Below are 16,135 nucleotides of genomic sequence, written 5' to 3'. Positions count from 1 at the left end.
GGTAGGGGCAAATTTTTAGCTTCAGGCTAACTTGGGTAGGGTGAAGAAGAAGTGAAGTGGGGTTAGGGTTTTAGAAAGAAAGGACATGGTGGCAGTTGAGACTATTATCCAGTACCTCTTCGAGATATATATTTTTAAAATAGAGCTCTGGGTCCTCATCATCCAAAGGTGAACAAGCTTTAATATCTGTCTTCTTTCAGAGTACTTTTAAGTTGATATTTCTACTGTTAGATAAGCTCTGTCCCTGAAGACAGAGTTTGTGAAACACAGACGCTTACTAGTTTATCAGAATGGCTTATATTCCCCCTGCTCCTGTCTGTCAGTTGAAACACTTTGGATATTCCTTTTTACTTTGTACTATGCTGATATACAGTGGTACCTCGGGTTACAGACTCCGCTAACTCAGAAATAGTATCTTTGGTTAAGAACTTTACCTCAGGAAATTGAAAGAAAGAACAGAAATTGCATGGTGGCGGTGCAGCAGCAGCGGGAGGCCCCATTGGCTAAAGTGGTACCTCAGGTTAAGAACAGTTTCATGTTAAGAACAGACCTCCAGAATGAATTGAGTTCTTAATGCGAGGTACCACTGTATTCCTTTCAACTTTCATTGCACACTAAGAGGTGACTTGTATTTTCTTTAGGTGTGCAGTATCTTCCTGCAGAAGTGCTTGAAAATATTGGATGGTTTGAACGATGGTTCCAGGCTTCATAAACCATAATGTGATCCTGACTTACTTTCCTGGTTTATTAACCAACATTAAGCCAGACTTCCTGGTTCAAGTGCAATGGGGAACTCTGGCTTAATACAAGCCAGAAGCTGGTGCATGATGGGATTGAGGGGAGGAGCGCTTGGCCCTGATGCTTATCTCTGGCTTCATAAACCGTGGAATGATTGTCCAAAGCAGGCCACTACATGGGCAATTGCATCTGCATAGGATTTATAGAAGAAACATTGTTTTGCCCCGAACACTCAGCAGAAGCTAAATTGTGTCCATGCTGATAGGTGCTTGTGAGCTTTGCTGGTCAGGACGCAGGAGAGACAGCATGCAGGATATTCAGGAAGCCAGTTCATATTGCATGCGTGCTTGATGAAGCCCTAATTTTTAAAGCAGGGAGGGCCTTTGTATTGCAGAAAGGTCACCTGATTAATTAATTAATTAAATTTGTTAGTTGCTTTATCTTATCAGGGCAACCCAAAGCAACATAACATCAACCAAACAGTCTGGCAGGGGTCAGCAACCTTTTTCAGCAGTGGGCCGGTCCACTGTCCCTCAGACCATGTGGTGGTCCAGACTATATTTTGAAGAAGAAGAAGAAAAAAGAACAAATTCCTATGCCCCACAAATAACCCAGAGATGCATTTCAAATGAAAGGACACATTCTTCTCATGTAAAAACACACTGATTCCCGGACCGTCCGCAGGCCAGATTGAGAAGGTGATTGAGCCGCATCTGCCCCACAGGCCTTAGGTTGCCTACACCTGCTCTCTGGGGAGAGCATTCCACAAATGAGGAAGCACAGCAAAAAAGGCCTGTTCTTGTTGCCCTTCAGACCTCTTGCGGAGGAGGCACATGAAGAAGGGCCTCAGATGCTGGTTGCAGGGTTCAGGTTGGTTTGTATGGGGCGAGGCGGTATTGAATCTGAGTTTGTGGCGGGTTGTTCATTGTACACAGTCAGCTATTAATTTCAGTGTAAGGTGTTTTCTCCATAAAGTGGCAAACTTAATTTGGGGTGGGAGGGGAACCTGCTACAGTGGTATTTATTATCATTATTTATTAAATTTATATACCGCCCTTCATCCGAAGATCACAGAGCAGTTTACAGAATAAAAACACAAAAGGAAAACACAAAATACATAACAAAAACCAACAATCCCTTCTCACAAACACATTTAAAAGATGGTAGATAGTTTAATCAGCCAAAAGTCTGATTAGAAAGTTACTACATCCCACAGATTAGAGCCAAATACATTCTGCTGGCACCTGGATCTTGGCACTTTTCTGATCTGTGCTGCTGAAAGGGAAAAGCCTCCAGGTAAACTCAACCTGTGGAAGCTGGAAGAGCAGGTTGTTCTCATTCTCTCTTCCGCAGTCTCTCATTAGTGCCTACAAACTCCTCTTCCTTTCCTGGGCCCCCTGCCAAGAAAAAACCAGTGCTGGTTCAAAATGTATTGCTCTGGAGAGCCCACTAGGGTGAGTGTTTTGCTGAGATGCACTTATCTGCTGGGACTCTGACCCTTGGACCACAACTAGCACACTGCTTGCTCATTGTAAGCTGATGTGCACCATCTTAGTATACCTCCAATTTTAAAAAAACGACAACCCATGTCTTATCATTTTATCCTGCGGCAAGACTTCTAGGCTCAATTTAGCTCAATATTTCTACAATAGTAACTACAAAAGGACTATAGGAGATACTCTCTAATCTTCCGTTACTTTTCAGGTGTCAAGTAGCAGTCAGCTTTGTGTTAATGAAATCATTTACGGTTTTTATGAATCAACAGCCGCAGATTATCGTAATAGCACAACTGGCTTTGACAATGCTAGGCTGTGTTTAGACAAGTTCATTTAATTTTATTATTCTGCACCGTTGTGCACTTGTACCCGCTTGTGCTTATTCAGTTGCCCTCATTTAATTTTAGGGAGTGTTGATGGTTGGCCCTCCCGGGACTGGTAAAACCATGCTAGCAAAGGCTGTCGCTACAGAATGTGGAACGACTTTCTTCAACGTATCTTCCTCCACTCTGACATCGAAGTATCGAGGCGAGTCTGAAAAGTTAGTTCGCTTGTTGTTTGAAATGGTAAGCATTACTGATGCTCAAGTCTCACAGTTTCTTGTTGTATAGTGGGCATCTAAGTCACTCCAACACATTGGATAGTATCCAACTCAGTTTTATTCAGAGCAGACCCATTGAAATGAATGAACCTAAGTTTGTTGTACCCATTGATTTCAATGGGCGTACTTAGAAGTCCTAGAACTATCATTACTGATTGGGGTAAGGCTTCTCAGCCACATTTGCCAACCATGTTATACCAACCAGCAACAGAGTGCTACAGAGTGCCTGTAATATCCCCAGCTTTTAGAACTAATGGCATCTGTTTCCAAAATGACTCATTATGTGTGTGTTGTTTACCTGTAGTATGAAATCTTTCACAGCTTCCTTTAATGTTTTGCATTTATCAGAGTCAAGGCCTGATATTTCTTTAACTTTCCGCCTTCTGAGGTTGGTTTTTGTTTTTGTTTTCTTTTTGTTTCTTATTCAAAATGTTTTTGTAATGGTTCTAGGGGTTGCTCGTGCGTAAGCCTGTGCCAACACCTGGCTGGGTTGCCTGAGTGAACCTTTCCTGTCCGGACAGCCACTCACCCGTGGCTGTCTCAATCGCTGGCAGAATCCATCAGTGGGCGTTTCTTAAACTTCTTCCAGCAAAGAAGCTCTTTGACGCCCAGTCTCCTCCTACTCTCCCTGCACGGAAGCCTTCTGCGCAAGGAGGGCGTAGGCAGCAGAGGACCCTTCCTCTCCCCGCTGGTCCCCGGCAAGGAGTCATGTGACCGCCTCGCTGATTCCCCCATCTGCCCCCCTTCTCCACTGGAGCTACGCTGATTCCCTTCCCCAGAAGATGGGCTGCCTCTCCCAATCCCGGGACGCTCTCTGGGATCCCTCTGGAGCTTGCTCTCTCCCTCCGGCACTGATGGCAGTTCCCTGACAGTTTTCTTCTTTTTATTTCATATTTTGCATTTCCCCCTTTCATTTTCGTAGCACTTGTAATTGCAAAATGCTTTCTAAACAACATGTACTCATCTTTACACAATTCTTGCGAGGTAGGCTGCTTTGATACCTGCTTTACAAAAGAGGCTCATTGATTAACATGCATATGTAAAATATAATGATTCAATCACCACAGCCCCACAGCTCCTTAGAACGTTGTGTCAGAGCTATGTCACACATCTGACTGATTCACGGTTTGCAATATTTTAGAAATGACTCCAACAGTAACTAGAATTTACGTTTGCAGACACACAAACAGGGCCAAATCTTTCAAGTTTTATAAGGTGCCACAATACTTTAATTTTTTCAAGAGATTTGCAAAAATAATAATAATGAAACATTGAGTGGTTTTTTTGTACATGTACAATTTTTAAGTCCATTCCCCCCTTCTCTCTCTCTCTCTCTCTCTCTCTCTCTCTCTCTCTCACACACACACACACACAGAGAGAGAGAGAGAGAGAGAAACATAACAGTTGGCCAACATCACAGTAGTGATCTCTACATCTGCTCTGCTGAAACTTTCCTACCGACAATGCAGCCCTATGTCTTTTGTCCTGACAACCTGACAATTAAAAAACAAGCAAGTGTCTAAGCACCTGGAATATTAATAAACATTCAGTAGCACCTTACCAGGTGAGCCAGTGGCTAGGGAGGGCTCATTTACTCCACTGAAGCCAGAGCCCTCATAATCTATAATACTTTGGTGTCCTCCAGATGTTGTGGGACTCCAACTCCCAGTCGCCCTGTTCAGCATGGCCAGTGGTCCTATAACATTTGGAGGACACCATGTTGGCCATCTGCTGTCTATAGCTACAAAATGTTAAGAAAACTGCTAACCTAACATTTCCCCCTCTTGTTGATTCCCCCCCTCTTGTTTTTGGAGATAAATTGACAAAAACTTTATTTTTCTATATCTGTGTGATTTAATTAGATATATTATTTGCCTTTCTGCAATCATGCAAGTGGTTCTAAAAGAATATCCCAAACCAGCTTTGATTTAGCATTAGATACATAGATGCTGTTCCTAAGGCAAACATTGTAAGGTAAGCTGGACAGCACATTTTTGTCAAAGGGGCATAGTCAACCAAGCTTTGCTCAGAGTAGACTCAATGAAATGAATGAATATCACTTAAGGTACATCTTGTATATGATGGAATCTCACAAAAACTGAAATGTTGTGTTTAGTAAATGTTTTCTTTGTTTCAAGGCCCGATTTTATGCACCCACAACCATTTTCATTGACGAAATAGACTCCATCTGTAGCCGCAGAGGCACCTCTGATGAACATGAGGCAAGCCGTCGGGTCAAATCTGAGTTGCTTGTTCAGATGGATGGTAATGTTTGATATCTGCACTGGAGCTTCCCTTCCCTTTCTATAAATTGCTTGTAGGCTTGTTTTAGAGAACGCGTGCAGCCGGTTAAAAAGCAGCATATTTACCAACATGTCCTGAAATGTTCTTGTTTTACGCTGTCCACCTTTTGCTGACATAAGTATTCTGGGCATGGTCAGAAGACACATGATGCAGCCATCTTGCTGAAGCTAAGCTGTTCTGGGTCTGCATGGGGCACCATGAAAGCTGCTTGGAGTTCTATCATAGATGAAATGTGAAATGTAAATGTAATACAAACGAAGAGCATGGCATAATTACTCAAGTTTTATGCTCATTTTTCTTTACAAAGGCCACTTAAAATGCATTTTCCCAAGTAAGTGGCAAATATATATATGCTTGATTATGTAAAAGGTTTTATAAACTGTTCTTAAGACTGTTTCCAGGGTACTTAATAAAGATGATTAAATATAAGAATAAAAAATAATATATTACAATACACAAGACATGGGAGATTAATAATCACCATTTTTTAGTTTTGTTTTATAGTAATTAGCAGCCCTGCGTCGCTGCTTTGAAAACTGATAAGAGTTGCTATGGGAAATTAACCCTTCTGCCCACCCCATTTCCTGGCCATCTAAATTCTTACTTACCCTCCAATCCTGTTTGGATGTGTTTTTCTGAGCATCATTAGTTTCCTTCTGTGGGCTGGGTTACTTTGTTGTGCTTTGTGGAAGCAAATACTGTGGAACCTCGGTTGTTAAACGTCTCCATTGACTAATGTTTCGGCTTTCAAATGCCAAAACCTGGAAGTAACTGCTTCAGTTTTTGAATGATTTTCGGAAGCTGAACATGCCACACAGCTTCCGTTTTGGGTTTCCCTATTATACTGAGACTACTGTTTTCAGTTTTCGGTTTTCGAACATTTCGGAAGTCAAATGGTCTTCCAGAACGAATTATGTTCAAAAACTGAGGTTCCACTGAACATGGTTTGGTATTGGGCCTCATACACTGCCTCTGTTCTGTACTCATCATATTGTGCCTAGGCAAGTGCCCCCCCTCCCCTTCACCTGTGTTATGGTGCTGCCCACAATAGGTTCTTAGATTTCTCTGTGCACCCCTGGGCTCCAAAAAGTTTGGGGCCTTAACCTCTTCATTTCATGGTTTTAGGCTGGTGTTCTTTAGTTGAGGAGGATTTAGTGGCTCCCCTGTGTAATGAATTCTGAGCTGGAATCTCTGCTTAGGCTTTTGTTGCACTAGTTTTATAGGATCTCTGTGTTATATAAACTAGCTTTATTGGAACTGTGATTTTAATCGTTTGGTTGTTTTGTTTCTTTGAAGTATAGGATAAGCTCAGCTCTTGGATGTCTGAAAAATCTAATAAATAATAGAAATAGTACCCTGTTGTCTGCTATGTCTTTTGTTGATGTAGGAGTAGGCGGGGCTCTGGAAAACGACGACCCTTCGAGAATGGTGCTGGTGCTGGCTGCTACAAATTTTCCCTGGGACATTGACGAAGCTTTGAGAAGGAGGCTGGAGAAAAGGATCTATATACCATTGCCAACAGGTGGGAGGGCCATAATCTTTTCTGTCCAGATGCACTGTTCTTACATTTTGCTATTTGAAGAATTCATTTGACACTTTGGCTGCAAACATTTGGTTGCATTTTCAGCAGCTAATAACTTGCCAGTGCTCTCTCCCTCCCTCCCTTTCCCCTTAAGGGTTGAGACTGGAGAATGAAAGGGTTGCAGTATTCCATTGCAGACCCGGTGAGAGAGATGGTAATGAGCTTGGACTTATTTTGAATCTTTAACCGTCCTTGATTGAGCATCAAAGGCCGCCTTCAGACATCTTTTAAAGAAATATTGCCAGTGCATTTCCATGCACTCGCCGATTAATGCAGAGAAGCGGATCCATGAATTTTCACTCTCAGGCTGGCGCTGCTGTAAATCAACTCTCGCCTGACCTTTACGACTAGATTTCCAGCCGTTCAGATCGTAGCACGCTGATTGTTCCCCTGCCTGAGGATGCCATATCATATATTGCTTCTCCTTGGCTGTCAGTCATATATGCTATTAATTTCAAGATCCTTTATCATTTTAGCTTTATAAAGTGGCGTCTTCTCTTGATACACTGGGATGCCTGCTTGCCTCCATGACCCCTCGAGATAACAGAATAGAAGTACAGTGTGGCTGTAAACTCTTAAGGGTTGAAACAACATATTGGAGCACAGCATGGGGCTACTGGCAATAATAGCATCTCTAGCATACATTCTTCCCCTCTCCCCTTGTAAGGTTGAGGTTGACTTAATATATATCATGATGGCATTGGTGTGAGTTTCCCTACTCCACACCTTCGGTTTCTGCTGGTAGGATGGGAGAATCACTACCGTGTGATGTCTTGATACATGAGAAGCGATCCAAAAGGTTACAGAGAAGAGGGGAAATGCTTAACCTAGAGATTCAGTTTTGCTGTGTCAATTTCATGTTATATGTAATGTGTGGTGTGGTGTCTAGAGTGTTGGACTGTCATCAGGGAGTCTCTGGTTCACATCCTCACATAGCCATGAATTCACCTGGTGAGCTTGGACCAGTCACTCTCTTGGCTTTGCTTTCCAAGGCTGTTGTCAGGATAAAATAGCTGACAATGGTTGGGGGAGAACCATGCATGCTACCTTGAGCTCGTTGGAGAAAAGACTGACTACACACATTCAATAAATACTAATAGTTCCAGCTTATAATGGGAGCCCTGACTTTATGGCTGATTGGGGTATTACATATGATTTAAATTGCCTTGCAGATCTCTATCATGTTATCGATCTAAACTTCCCCCTTATTGCTAATGCAAAAGAGAAGATGAAAGGTAGACATTTGTTTGCATTTATGGTTTTAATCATTTGAAGCCATAATTGCTTTCAGCCCTGTTGGCGGGGTGGGGGAAGTGCCTCATCTGAAGTTCTACCACGTTATTGGTTCTGGCTTCTATCTGTGCAGTGCAGAATGGGCACCTTGCTAAGGTGTGTCCTCTTCTCCACAAGGATACAGTGCCCCTTCCAGATTGCCACTATTTTGTGAGTGGGATTCAGTCACACCAGCAAATTTAGGTTGTGCAGTTAAAGTGGGTTTGGCTCTCTTGCATAATGAACACACTTTTAAAAATAAGACTTTTTGTAGGAAGGTAATTGATGAAAAATTGCACTGAAAAGTGTAGGATAACAACGGCTTGATCTGTCATCTTATAGCATCCCCATCTTTTGCAAACAGATCATGAAGAATGTTCAATAAACAGGTCATCTGGAAGAGACTAGTGTTGGAAAAAACATGGAAAAATATTTTCCACTGTTGGTGTTTTAGGTACTCTTAGGTACAAAGTTACCCATGGTGAGACATGCATGCAGAATCTTATTAAAAGATCAGTTATTATTCTGTGTTTTTTGAGACCACTATTTTTAACTGTCAACACAGTACAGAACTCCCAGCTACAATGTGTACATGGAATGTTTTTATACCAGTACACTATAGCTTGCCAAAGGCACATTGTGATGGATGGGAAGCTTGTGTATTTTATGTTTTTGATGTTTATACTGTGCCATCAGTGTTCATTGTGCCTTACAGCACCATACGGGCAAATTGGGCATCTCTCTGCTCAGAAAGAGCTTGCACTCGAAAACTAACAACGAGGGGAAAGGGAGAGAAGAATGTGGGCAAAGGCCAATGCATGTACTTAATTAAATTAAATTAAAAAGAAACATTGTTCAACTGAAACCCCTGGGTCACTTATATCACCAGGGCAATCATTTTCATTATCTAAAACTTGTTCAGGGGTCCCTCCTCAGCAGCTGGGGCAAACACTCTTTAATAGGGAGGGTCTTAAATTCAGAAACTGAAGATAATACAACAAAATCTATTGGACAGAGGGAAAGGAGGGATCTCTGTGCGTTTGACAGGGGAGAGGGAAGGAATCCACCCATCCTTATTTAGAGTGTATCCGTTCCACTTGGCTTCCCCCATTGTGTAACCACTTCCTTTTTCTCATAATTAAAATGATCCTTCCCTTCCTATTTTTCTGTTTGTCTAAAAAGAAAGTGAAAAAGGATCAACCTGGTTTAACAGTAACTTAATACATTAACCAAATAATTCATTTAATGCCAATTGCTTTAACAAATGCTGTTAGCTAAATAGGACTAACTTTTAGGGTGTTTTCTGCTGAGTTGTCTCTTTCTACAGCTTCTTATTGTCCTGCTGTCTTGTAGACCAATAGAACAATGTGTTTCCATGGTCTCCTGTGAGATGCTCAGTGCAACACCAAGTTTGCACTTAGCATCACACTTTTCATGTTGGCAAGGCATGGGCCAAGGTGCTGCCCAAGGTGGCCTTGCCCTTTCATACCTGGGGGAAGAAGGGGGGTCAGCAGGGGGTGGGGGAGAGGGCCCAACAAAACTTCAGTCTCCAGCAACTCCCCCCAGACAAACTACGCTAAAGTTTGGTTTCAGCTAGGCATTAGCAAAGGCTGCACAGAAAAGGTGGTTTTGAGAAATTGTTGACACTTGATGCAAGGTTTGCTGAAAAAACTTGGGTAGGATAGGGTAGAGAGTGCATGTTTATGGATGTATGCATATCTATGGATGTTTTCATAGTTAATGGCAAAATGGCTATTGGAAATTGTGCGCTCTCTCGCTCTCTCTCTGTCTGTGTGTACACACACACTCTGCTTCATACAGAATTCACTAAAATTATATAATTGATTCTCTTTTAAAATGCACTTTTTGCAGTTAATACAGTGGCAGTGTCTTTAACATTCAAGAGTCGTCACCAGCGAAATTGCTTCCAGGCTGCTTTTGTTTAGTAATCCCCACCCCCCCATAAAACCAAATTACAGGGTTAAGTGTTATTGAATATCTACATGTTTGCAAGCCCTGCTCTGATCAAACAACTTTTATTTTCGCAGCAAAAGGCCGAGCAGAGCTGCTTAAGATTAATCTTCGGGAAGTAGAACTGGATCCTGACATCAGCCTGGAAGAAATTGCTGAGAAGATCGAAGGCTACTCTGGTGCTGACATCACTAATGTTTGCAGGTATCCTATTTCCTGGGTTTGCAAGCTAAAGAAAAATGGAATTGCTAGGCAAACTACACATACTGAATGCTTTTTTGAGTACATTGCTGACGACTCAATCTTTTGCCTTTACGTCAGTGCTTTTTAAATTCTCCTTCCTTGGAAACCCTTTCCGCATCAAATAGTTTGCTGAGGAACCAGCACAAAGCCCAGAGTGTTGCATAAGATCTTGGAACCGTTTGGCGGGCCATACACTCAGTTCACACAGAAGGCAGATTAGGTTTCTTAGGTCTTACCGTTGTTCCTTGTGAACTGATAACCTGAAAAGACATGTATTGCAGGGGAAGCTTGTTTGCCATTATGGATCTTCTTACTGAAGGACCCTTAATAGGGGCCGTGGAATGTAAGTTTCTCCTAGCACTAGAACTCAGGGTATTTCCAATGATCAAGAGAATGGAGCAACCAGTGGCGTCATAATGGGGGGGGGGTAAACCCCGGGTTCCATGCCTGTGGGGGTGACAAGAAGTCACCCTGCAGGGGCTCGTGGCGGCACGAGCAGCTATCGCACCACTGCAGCTATTGCACCACCGCAGCCGCTTTTGGAGGATCCTCCATTCGCGGCTGGAGCCACGAGCAGAGGATCCTGGCACTGGCAGCAAACCGCTACGTACAGCGCATGTGCAGCGTCGCACGCATATGCGCTGTACGTAGTGACGCTGCACATGCGCTGTATAGCGATTTGCCGCCAGCGCCATACGGATGGTGTTGGGATCCTCAGTTCGCGACTGTAGCGGCGCCAGAGGGATCCTGGCACCGTCCATACGGCGCTGGAGTGGTGCTGGCGGCAAACCGCTATACAGTGCATGTGCAGCATCGCTACGTACGGTGCAACCCTGTAAGGGCTGCAGCATTGGGGGCTTTTTAGTTTAGAGAAAAGACAAGTAACAGGTGACATGATGGAAGTTAATAAAATTACACATGGCATGGAGGAAGCCGGTAGAGAAAAGGTTTTCTCCCTCTCATAACACTAGCACTCATGGACATTCAATAAAGCTGGATGTTGGGAGATTTGGCACATGCAAAAGAGTAGTTCATGAACTGAACAATTGCCTCAGCATCTCCATAAATCCTTGCAAAAAGGGGCGGGTGGGTCTTTTTTATCGTTTTAATTATCCTCTGCACATTTACCAGATGCCTTAGTGGATTTCTGTTCCAAAGTGTTGTTTTATGTTACATTAATGTTGGGGGTGTTGCGAGATGTGCAGGCTTGTTTCGCCACAGGGGAACGCTGAGATAGCTAAGAATAAATGCTTCTGCATTTCTGCTAGAGGCCTGCAACACGAGAGAGGTAATCAAAATCCATATAGTTCCTAGCACACGGTGTTAGTAATTAGTTCTTGCGAATTTTCCTTTGCAGGGATGCTTCTTTGATGGCAATGAGGCGGCGCATTAATGGCTTATCCCCAGAAGAGATCCGTGCGTTATCTAAAGAAGAGCTTCAGATGCCTGTTACCAAGGGAGACTTTGACCTGGCTCTGAAGAAAATCTCCAAGTCTGTTTCAGCAGCAGACCTGGAGAAATATGAGAAGTGGATGTCAGAATTTGGATCTGCTTAACAGACATCATCTCACAAAGGATTTTAGCTTTTCAGTTATAAAATATTACAAAGACTTAGAAATCTTTTAAGGCTTGAGTTTTTCCTACGGACAAGGACCCTTTTAAACTTTTTTTGCACTTTAAAGGGAACAAAATAAAATGTTACACAATGAAATCATGGTATTTCATGGATGAATACTAAAAGCTGTAAATGTAGCAAGGGAATCCTATGTGTTTTTGGTTGTCTGCACTTTTTTTTAACACTAGTTCCCAGGGTCCTGATTTTCACGTTCTAGTCTTTCCTGGCTTTTATCTGCCAGATATAGGACTCTGCAGGAAAAAGTTGACAAAACTTACTGTTCTGTACTCTTGTTGTTGGGTCATATTGTCTGTCTAGTTAGAACCTGATTCCTTGAGCGTAGGACTGGCATTTTTATTCTATGCCTCTCCCCCTCTGTTTAGAGAGCCCATCAGTATGATCTAAGTTGAAAATACTGAGATCACTTTACACTGCAGTCACGTTGTCATGGCTACAGTCGTATTTGCTAGAACACTAATAATCATATAAAATGTGAAAGGGAGGTGCATACCTCCAAAATATACAGTGTGGCCAGTTACAGCTCTTTGCCATCTTTTGCTCCCAGCTCTGAAGAAAAGCACATGTACTTTTCTCTCCTCTTGTGTTTGCTGCAGCCGGCACCAGGAGAAGTGCAGTGAATGCAATCGCTGCTTAAAGCGCGGAGCAGCCCGTCACAGAAATCATGTATCACAACCTTGATGTTTGAAATCTCAGGGCTGCTCTCATTGCAGTTTTACAGTTGTGTCAATCTATGGATTTCGCTGGATCTACTGCTGTCTTTGATTTCTCATTGTATACCACTGTAAGCAAAAGTTTGGTAAGGGCAGATAAATTCCAGAGGTTATAGTGGCTTAACTCTCCAGAGTAGGTCATGTTAAATGAGTGTACATCTTGCACTTTTTCATGCTTTGTTAGTGCCAGTTGCACCTTTGCAGTATAAGATACCAAGGTGGAACACTTGTGGAAACTAAACTTGAAGATATAGAGCCGTCATCCTTGACATCCAGGAATAATCTCTCCTCCTCCCCCACCCCACCCTTATTTCTGGTGCTTTCTAGCATTTAAACTTACTTTTGCATATTTCATCTGTTTTTTCAGATATGACAAATTGGTTCTCATCTCTGCATAATATTACCAAGGGTCCACAGACATGAAAAGAGGCACACAACAATGGCTTGTTCTTTGGGGCCCTTCAAAAATAATGTATAGCTCACTTCTTGAACTTGTTTTGGGTGTATGTGTGTGGAACTCGTTATCAAAAGTTATGTATTTGGAAATGAATGTATATGATCAGAACTGCAATTGAATCTGGCTGTAGGAGAGTTACATGAATCACCTAAACCTAAGGCAAGGTTTCCAGTTTAGAAAACAAAACAAAACAGGAATGTCATGTAAATCGGTCTTAGACATCTTGAAATGATCAATAGGCATTTCCAAGCCACCTGTTCATTTGGCAATTCATCGAAAATAATTTGCATTTCTGCCCTTTAAGGCATTGCAAGATGTAGGGGTTTTCAGATGTCAAGCATGCTGGTGCAAGGATGTTTAGTTGTGCTTGGAAATTTCCCTCCATCCCTTATCCCCGCACATCTCCTAAATTTGTTCTAGATTAAGGTAGGGAAAAAACCCAGAACAGATTTAGGGGTCACACAGAGAAGTTCTGTGGTGTAGATAAGAGTTCTTGCACTGGCAGAAGTGTTCAGTTGGATATTGCTCTGACACCAGTGAGTCACCTGGGAGTAGAGCTACTCCCTGTATAGATCTCTACTGGTCTTGCCACCACCAGCTGTGTTAGACCAAGGACAAGTATGTTCTATGCTTTGTGGGTGGCACAGTAAAAAAGAAAGAGTGGTCAAGACATTGCATTACCTGGTGTCTTTTCCTGGAGGTGTCTTTCCCCCAGTTCAGTACTGCAGTGCTAAATCAGCTATCAGGAAAACTTCCGCCTAGGCCTGGCCTTAGTTTAGTTTCCACCTAGATTTCCAAACTACTAACAGGGAGCTTTTCCTTATAAGGGCTCCCTGCATTGTTACTTATTCATTGTAATAGCCACCTCGTCAGCATAGCACTTGCTAGACACGTCCAGAACTACAGATGTGACTTGGTTCCATAAGAGAAGCAAGAGTGTTTACGTAGCAGAGTCCCATCATACCGTATGCAGCCAGCTATAAAGGTTGTGTTGGGTTTCTTTACTTTGTTTTAACATAGAAGAAGATGTATTGGGTCAAGACTGTGAATGATGCACTGTGTTCATCTCCAACAAAAGGCAGCTCTACTTTGGGGAAAATAATAATAAATGTCCTAATGGTGACTCGCTTTTTTCTTTTTATGTGGTGCTGTGTGTTCTGTGTACATATTCTGTTGTGTTCCTGGTGTGGCTGAGTTGGATTTCCTGCTTTGGGAGCGTAAGAGGAGCATGACACCTTATAGAGCTTTCCCCCTGTTTTGCCAACATTATCTCCAGTAGTTCTTCTTGCTGTCTCCCTTTGGGAAGGTAGCTGGCAACATCATCAAAGTACTTAAGGAATGAAAGGGCTGTCATGGAAAAGGCAACACTCTCTTGGGACCCACCACTTTCCCTCTCGCAGTAGGAGCTGTCTGATTCATGCCAGTAGCAATTTGTGTACTTCGGAAATGGCAGAACTTGATGAATATAAATGCAGGATGGTTTTGATCCTGTTGTATTCTGGTGTCGATTGTGTGCACAAATAGGATGTAATACGTTGGACATTGCAAAGATATGGCTACCTGTGACTAGGTTTAATAGAATGTATTTGTGAATAAGTTAAAATGGGTGTGTGTATGGGGTGTGAAGGGAGGGGTAGTACCTCTGGTGGGGGACATGTCATGCTCCTCCTGGGCTAGTTTGTCTGCCTTTGGTCTCCATCCTGCACTCAGCTCTCACCTGTGGCTCCTGGAAGCTGTCAACATGTGACAGTGGTCGCACCCTGAGAAACAGCTTTGATTGGCCGGCTAAACCAGGTGAGGGTATCTGATGGGTCTCAAATCCTCGGTGAGTTAGGAACTTCCCCCTGCATGCAAAGACAGGCTCTGGTGGATTGAGCGGATGAGGCCAGTGGCTTCAGGGGTCAAGAAGGCAGTAGAGGGAAGTGAGGGGCAGATGAGTCTTATCAACTTGGGAAGGTAGCCCATCTAGGAGAAGGAAAACTCTGATCCTAAACTTCTGCTGCCTTGCAAAATAGCTTGGGGAGAAGAAAAGGCAAAGGAGTAAACCCTACACAAATTTGGGGTGGAGTCTCTAAGATGGTCGGATGATGCCTTGTATACCTCCTGGCTGTTCTTGCTCTGCTTTCCTTTGGACCACATCAGCAAGGCCATGGGGGGGGGTCTTGTCATCTGGGCATCCCAGGACCTCCATACACACTGCCCAGGCTTGGAAGGGACCCCAAGGGTCATCTAGTCCAACCACCCCTGCAATGTAGGATTTTTGGGGGGGAGGCACTGGTTGATTGGTCACATTCACACCATACATACAAAACACATTAGTCTCCACCCCCCCCCCCAAATCTTGTGAATTGCAGCTTACCCATCACCAAACTACAATTCCTGGCATCCTTAACACACTAGTACTCAGGATTCTTGGGAGGAAGACGTGCTTGAAATATATGATGTGAGTAGGAACAGCAGTTTGACCATGGCGCGACTCCCCTGTGATGAAAAGTTGCCGTGTCTGGGGTGTTTTAATTTAGAGAAAAAGTGTGTAAGCGGTGACATGATCAAATTGTTCACGGCATAGAGAAAGTGGATAGAGAAAAGTTTTGTTTTCCCCCCCCCCAAGTACTAGAACTTGTGGACATGCAATGAAGCTGAATTTTGGAAGATTCACAACAGCTAAAACAATTTCTTCATGCAGTGCATAGTTAGTTGCTTCCACATGAGGCAGTGATAGCCACCGACTTGGATAGCTTTAAAGGAGGATTGGATAAATTCATGGAGGGGAGGGTTGTTGATGGCTACTAGCCAGGAAGGATATGTTAAGCCTCCTCTGTTTGAGGAAGCAGTCCTTCTGAACTCTTGTTGCTGGACACCAAAGGAGGGGAGAGCACACTTGTGCTCGGATCCTGCTTGCTGGGTTCCCAGTGAGAACAGGACTAGTTGGGCCTGATTCAGCAGGTGTCACAGTCTGGTTCATGGGCGATCGAAGTCCTGGCAGGGGACATCAGGACCGGGAGCAAGGTGGCAGGGTGGGAGCAGGAACGGGGGTCCAGGAGTCAGGAGTCAGGAAGCCAAGAGTCCGAGGGTCAGAGAGCTGGGAGGCACGAGGATCAAGAAGGAGGGAGTCAAGAAGCCGA

The 16,135-nt window shown here is 43.3% G+C and overlaps 1 protein-coding gene across 3 annotated transcripts in view; it reads left to right on the top strand.

Moving 5' to 3' along the window:
* The window catches only part of KATNAL1 (katanin catalytic subunit A1 like 1), a 31,580-nt gene extending 19,662 nt beyond the window's left edge, over positions 1 to 11,918 (top strand). For all 3 annotated transcript variants that reach the window (XM_053385979.1, XM_053385980.1, XM_053385976.1), the window contains 5 exons: positions 2,642 to 2,800; positions 4,974 to 5,100; positions 6,527 to 6,661; positions 10,042 to 10,168; positions 11,565 to 11,918. In XM_053385979.1, coding sequence (XP_053241954.1) covers positions 2,642 to 2,800; positions 4,974 to 5,100; positions 6,527 to 6,661; positions 10,042 to 10,168; positions 11,565 to 11,763 — 747 coding nt within the window. In that variant the 3' untranslated portion in view covers positions 11,764 to 11,918. The remainder of the gene's footprint in view (positions 1 to 2,641; positions 2,801 to 4,973; positions 5,101 to 6,526; positions 6,662 to 10,041; positions 10,169 to 11,564) is intronic.
* Positions 11,919 to 16,135: the final 4,217 nt, after the last annotated feature.

The sequence above is a fragment of the Podarcis raffonei genome, chromosome 4, assembly GCF_027172205.1.
Source record: "Podarcis raffonei isolate rPodRaf1 chromosome 4, rPodRaf1.pri, whole genome shotgun sequence".
NCBI classification, from domain to species: domain Eukaryota; kingdom Metazoa; phylum Chordata; class Lepidosauria; order Squamata; family Lacertidae; genus Podarcis; species Podarcis raffonei.
The sequence above is the reverse complement of the archived record's forward strand: the minus strand, read 5'-3'. Positions and strand labels throughout refer to the sequence as shown.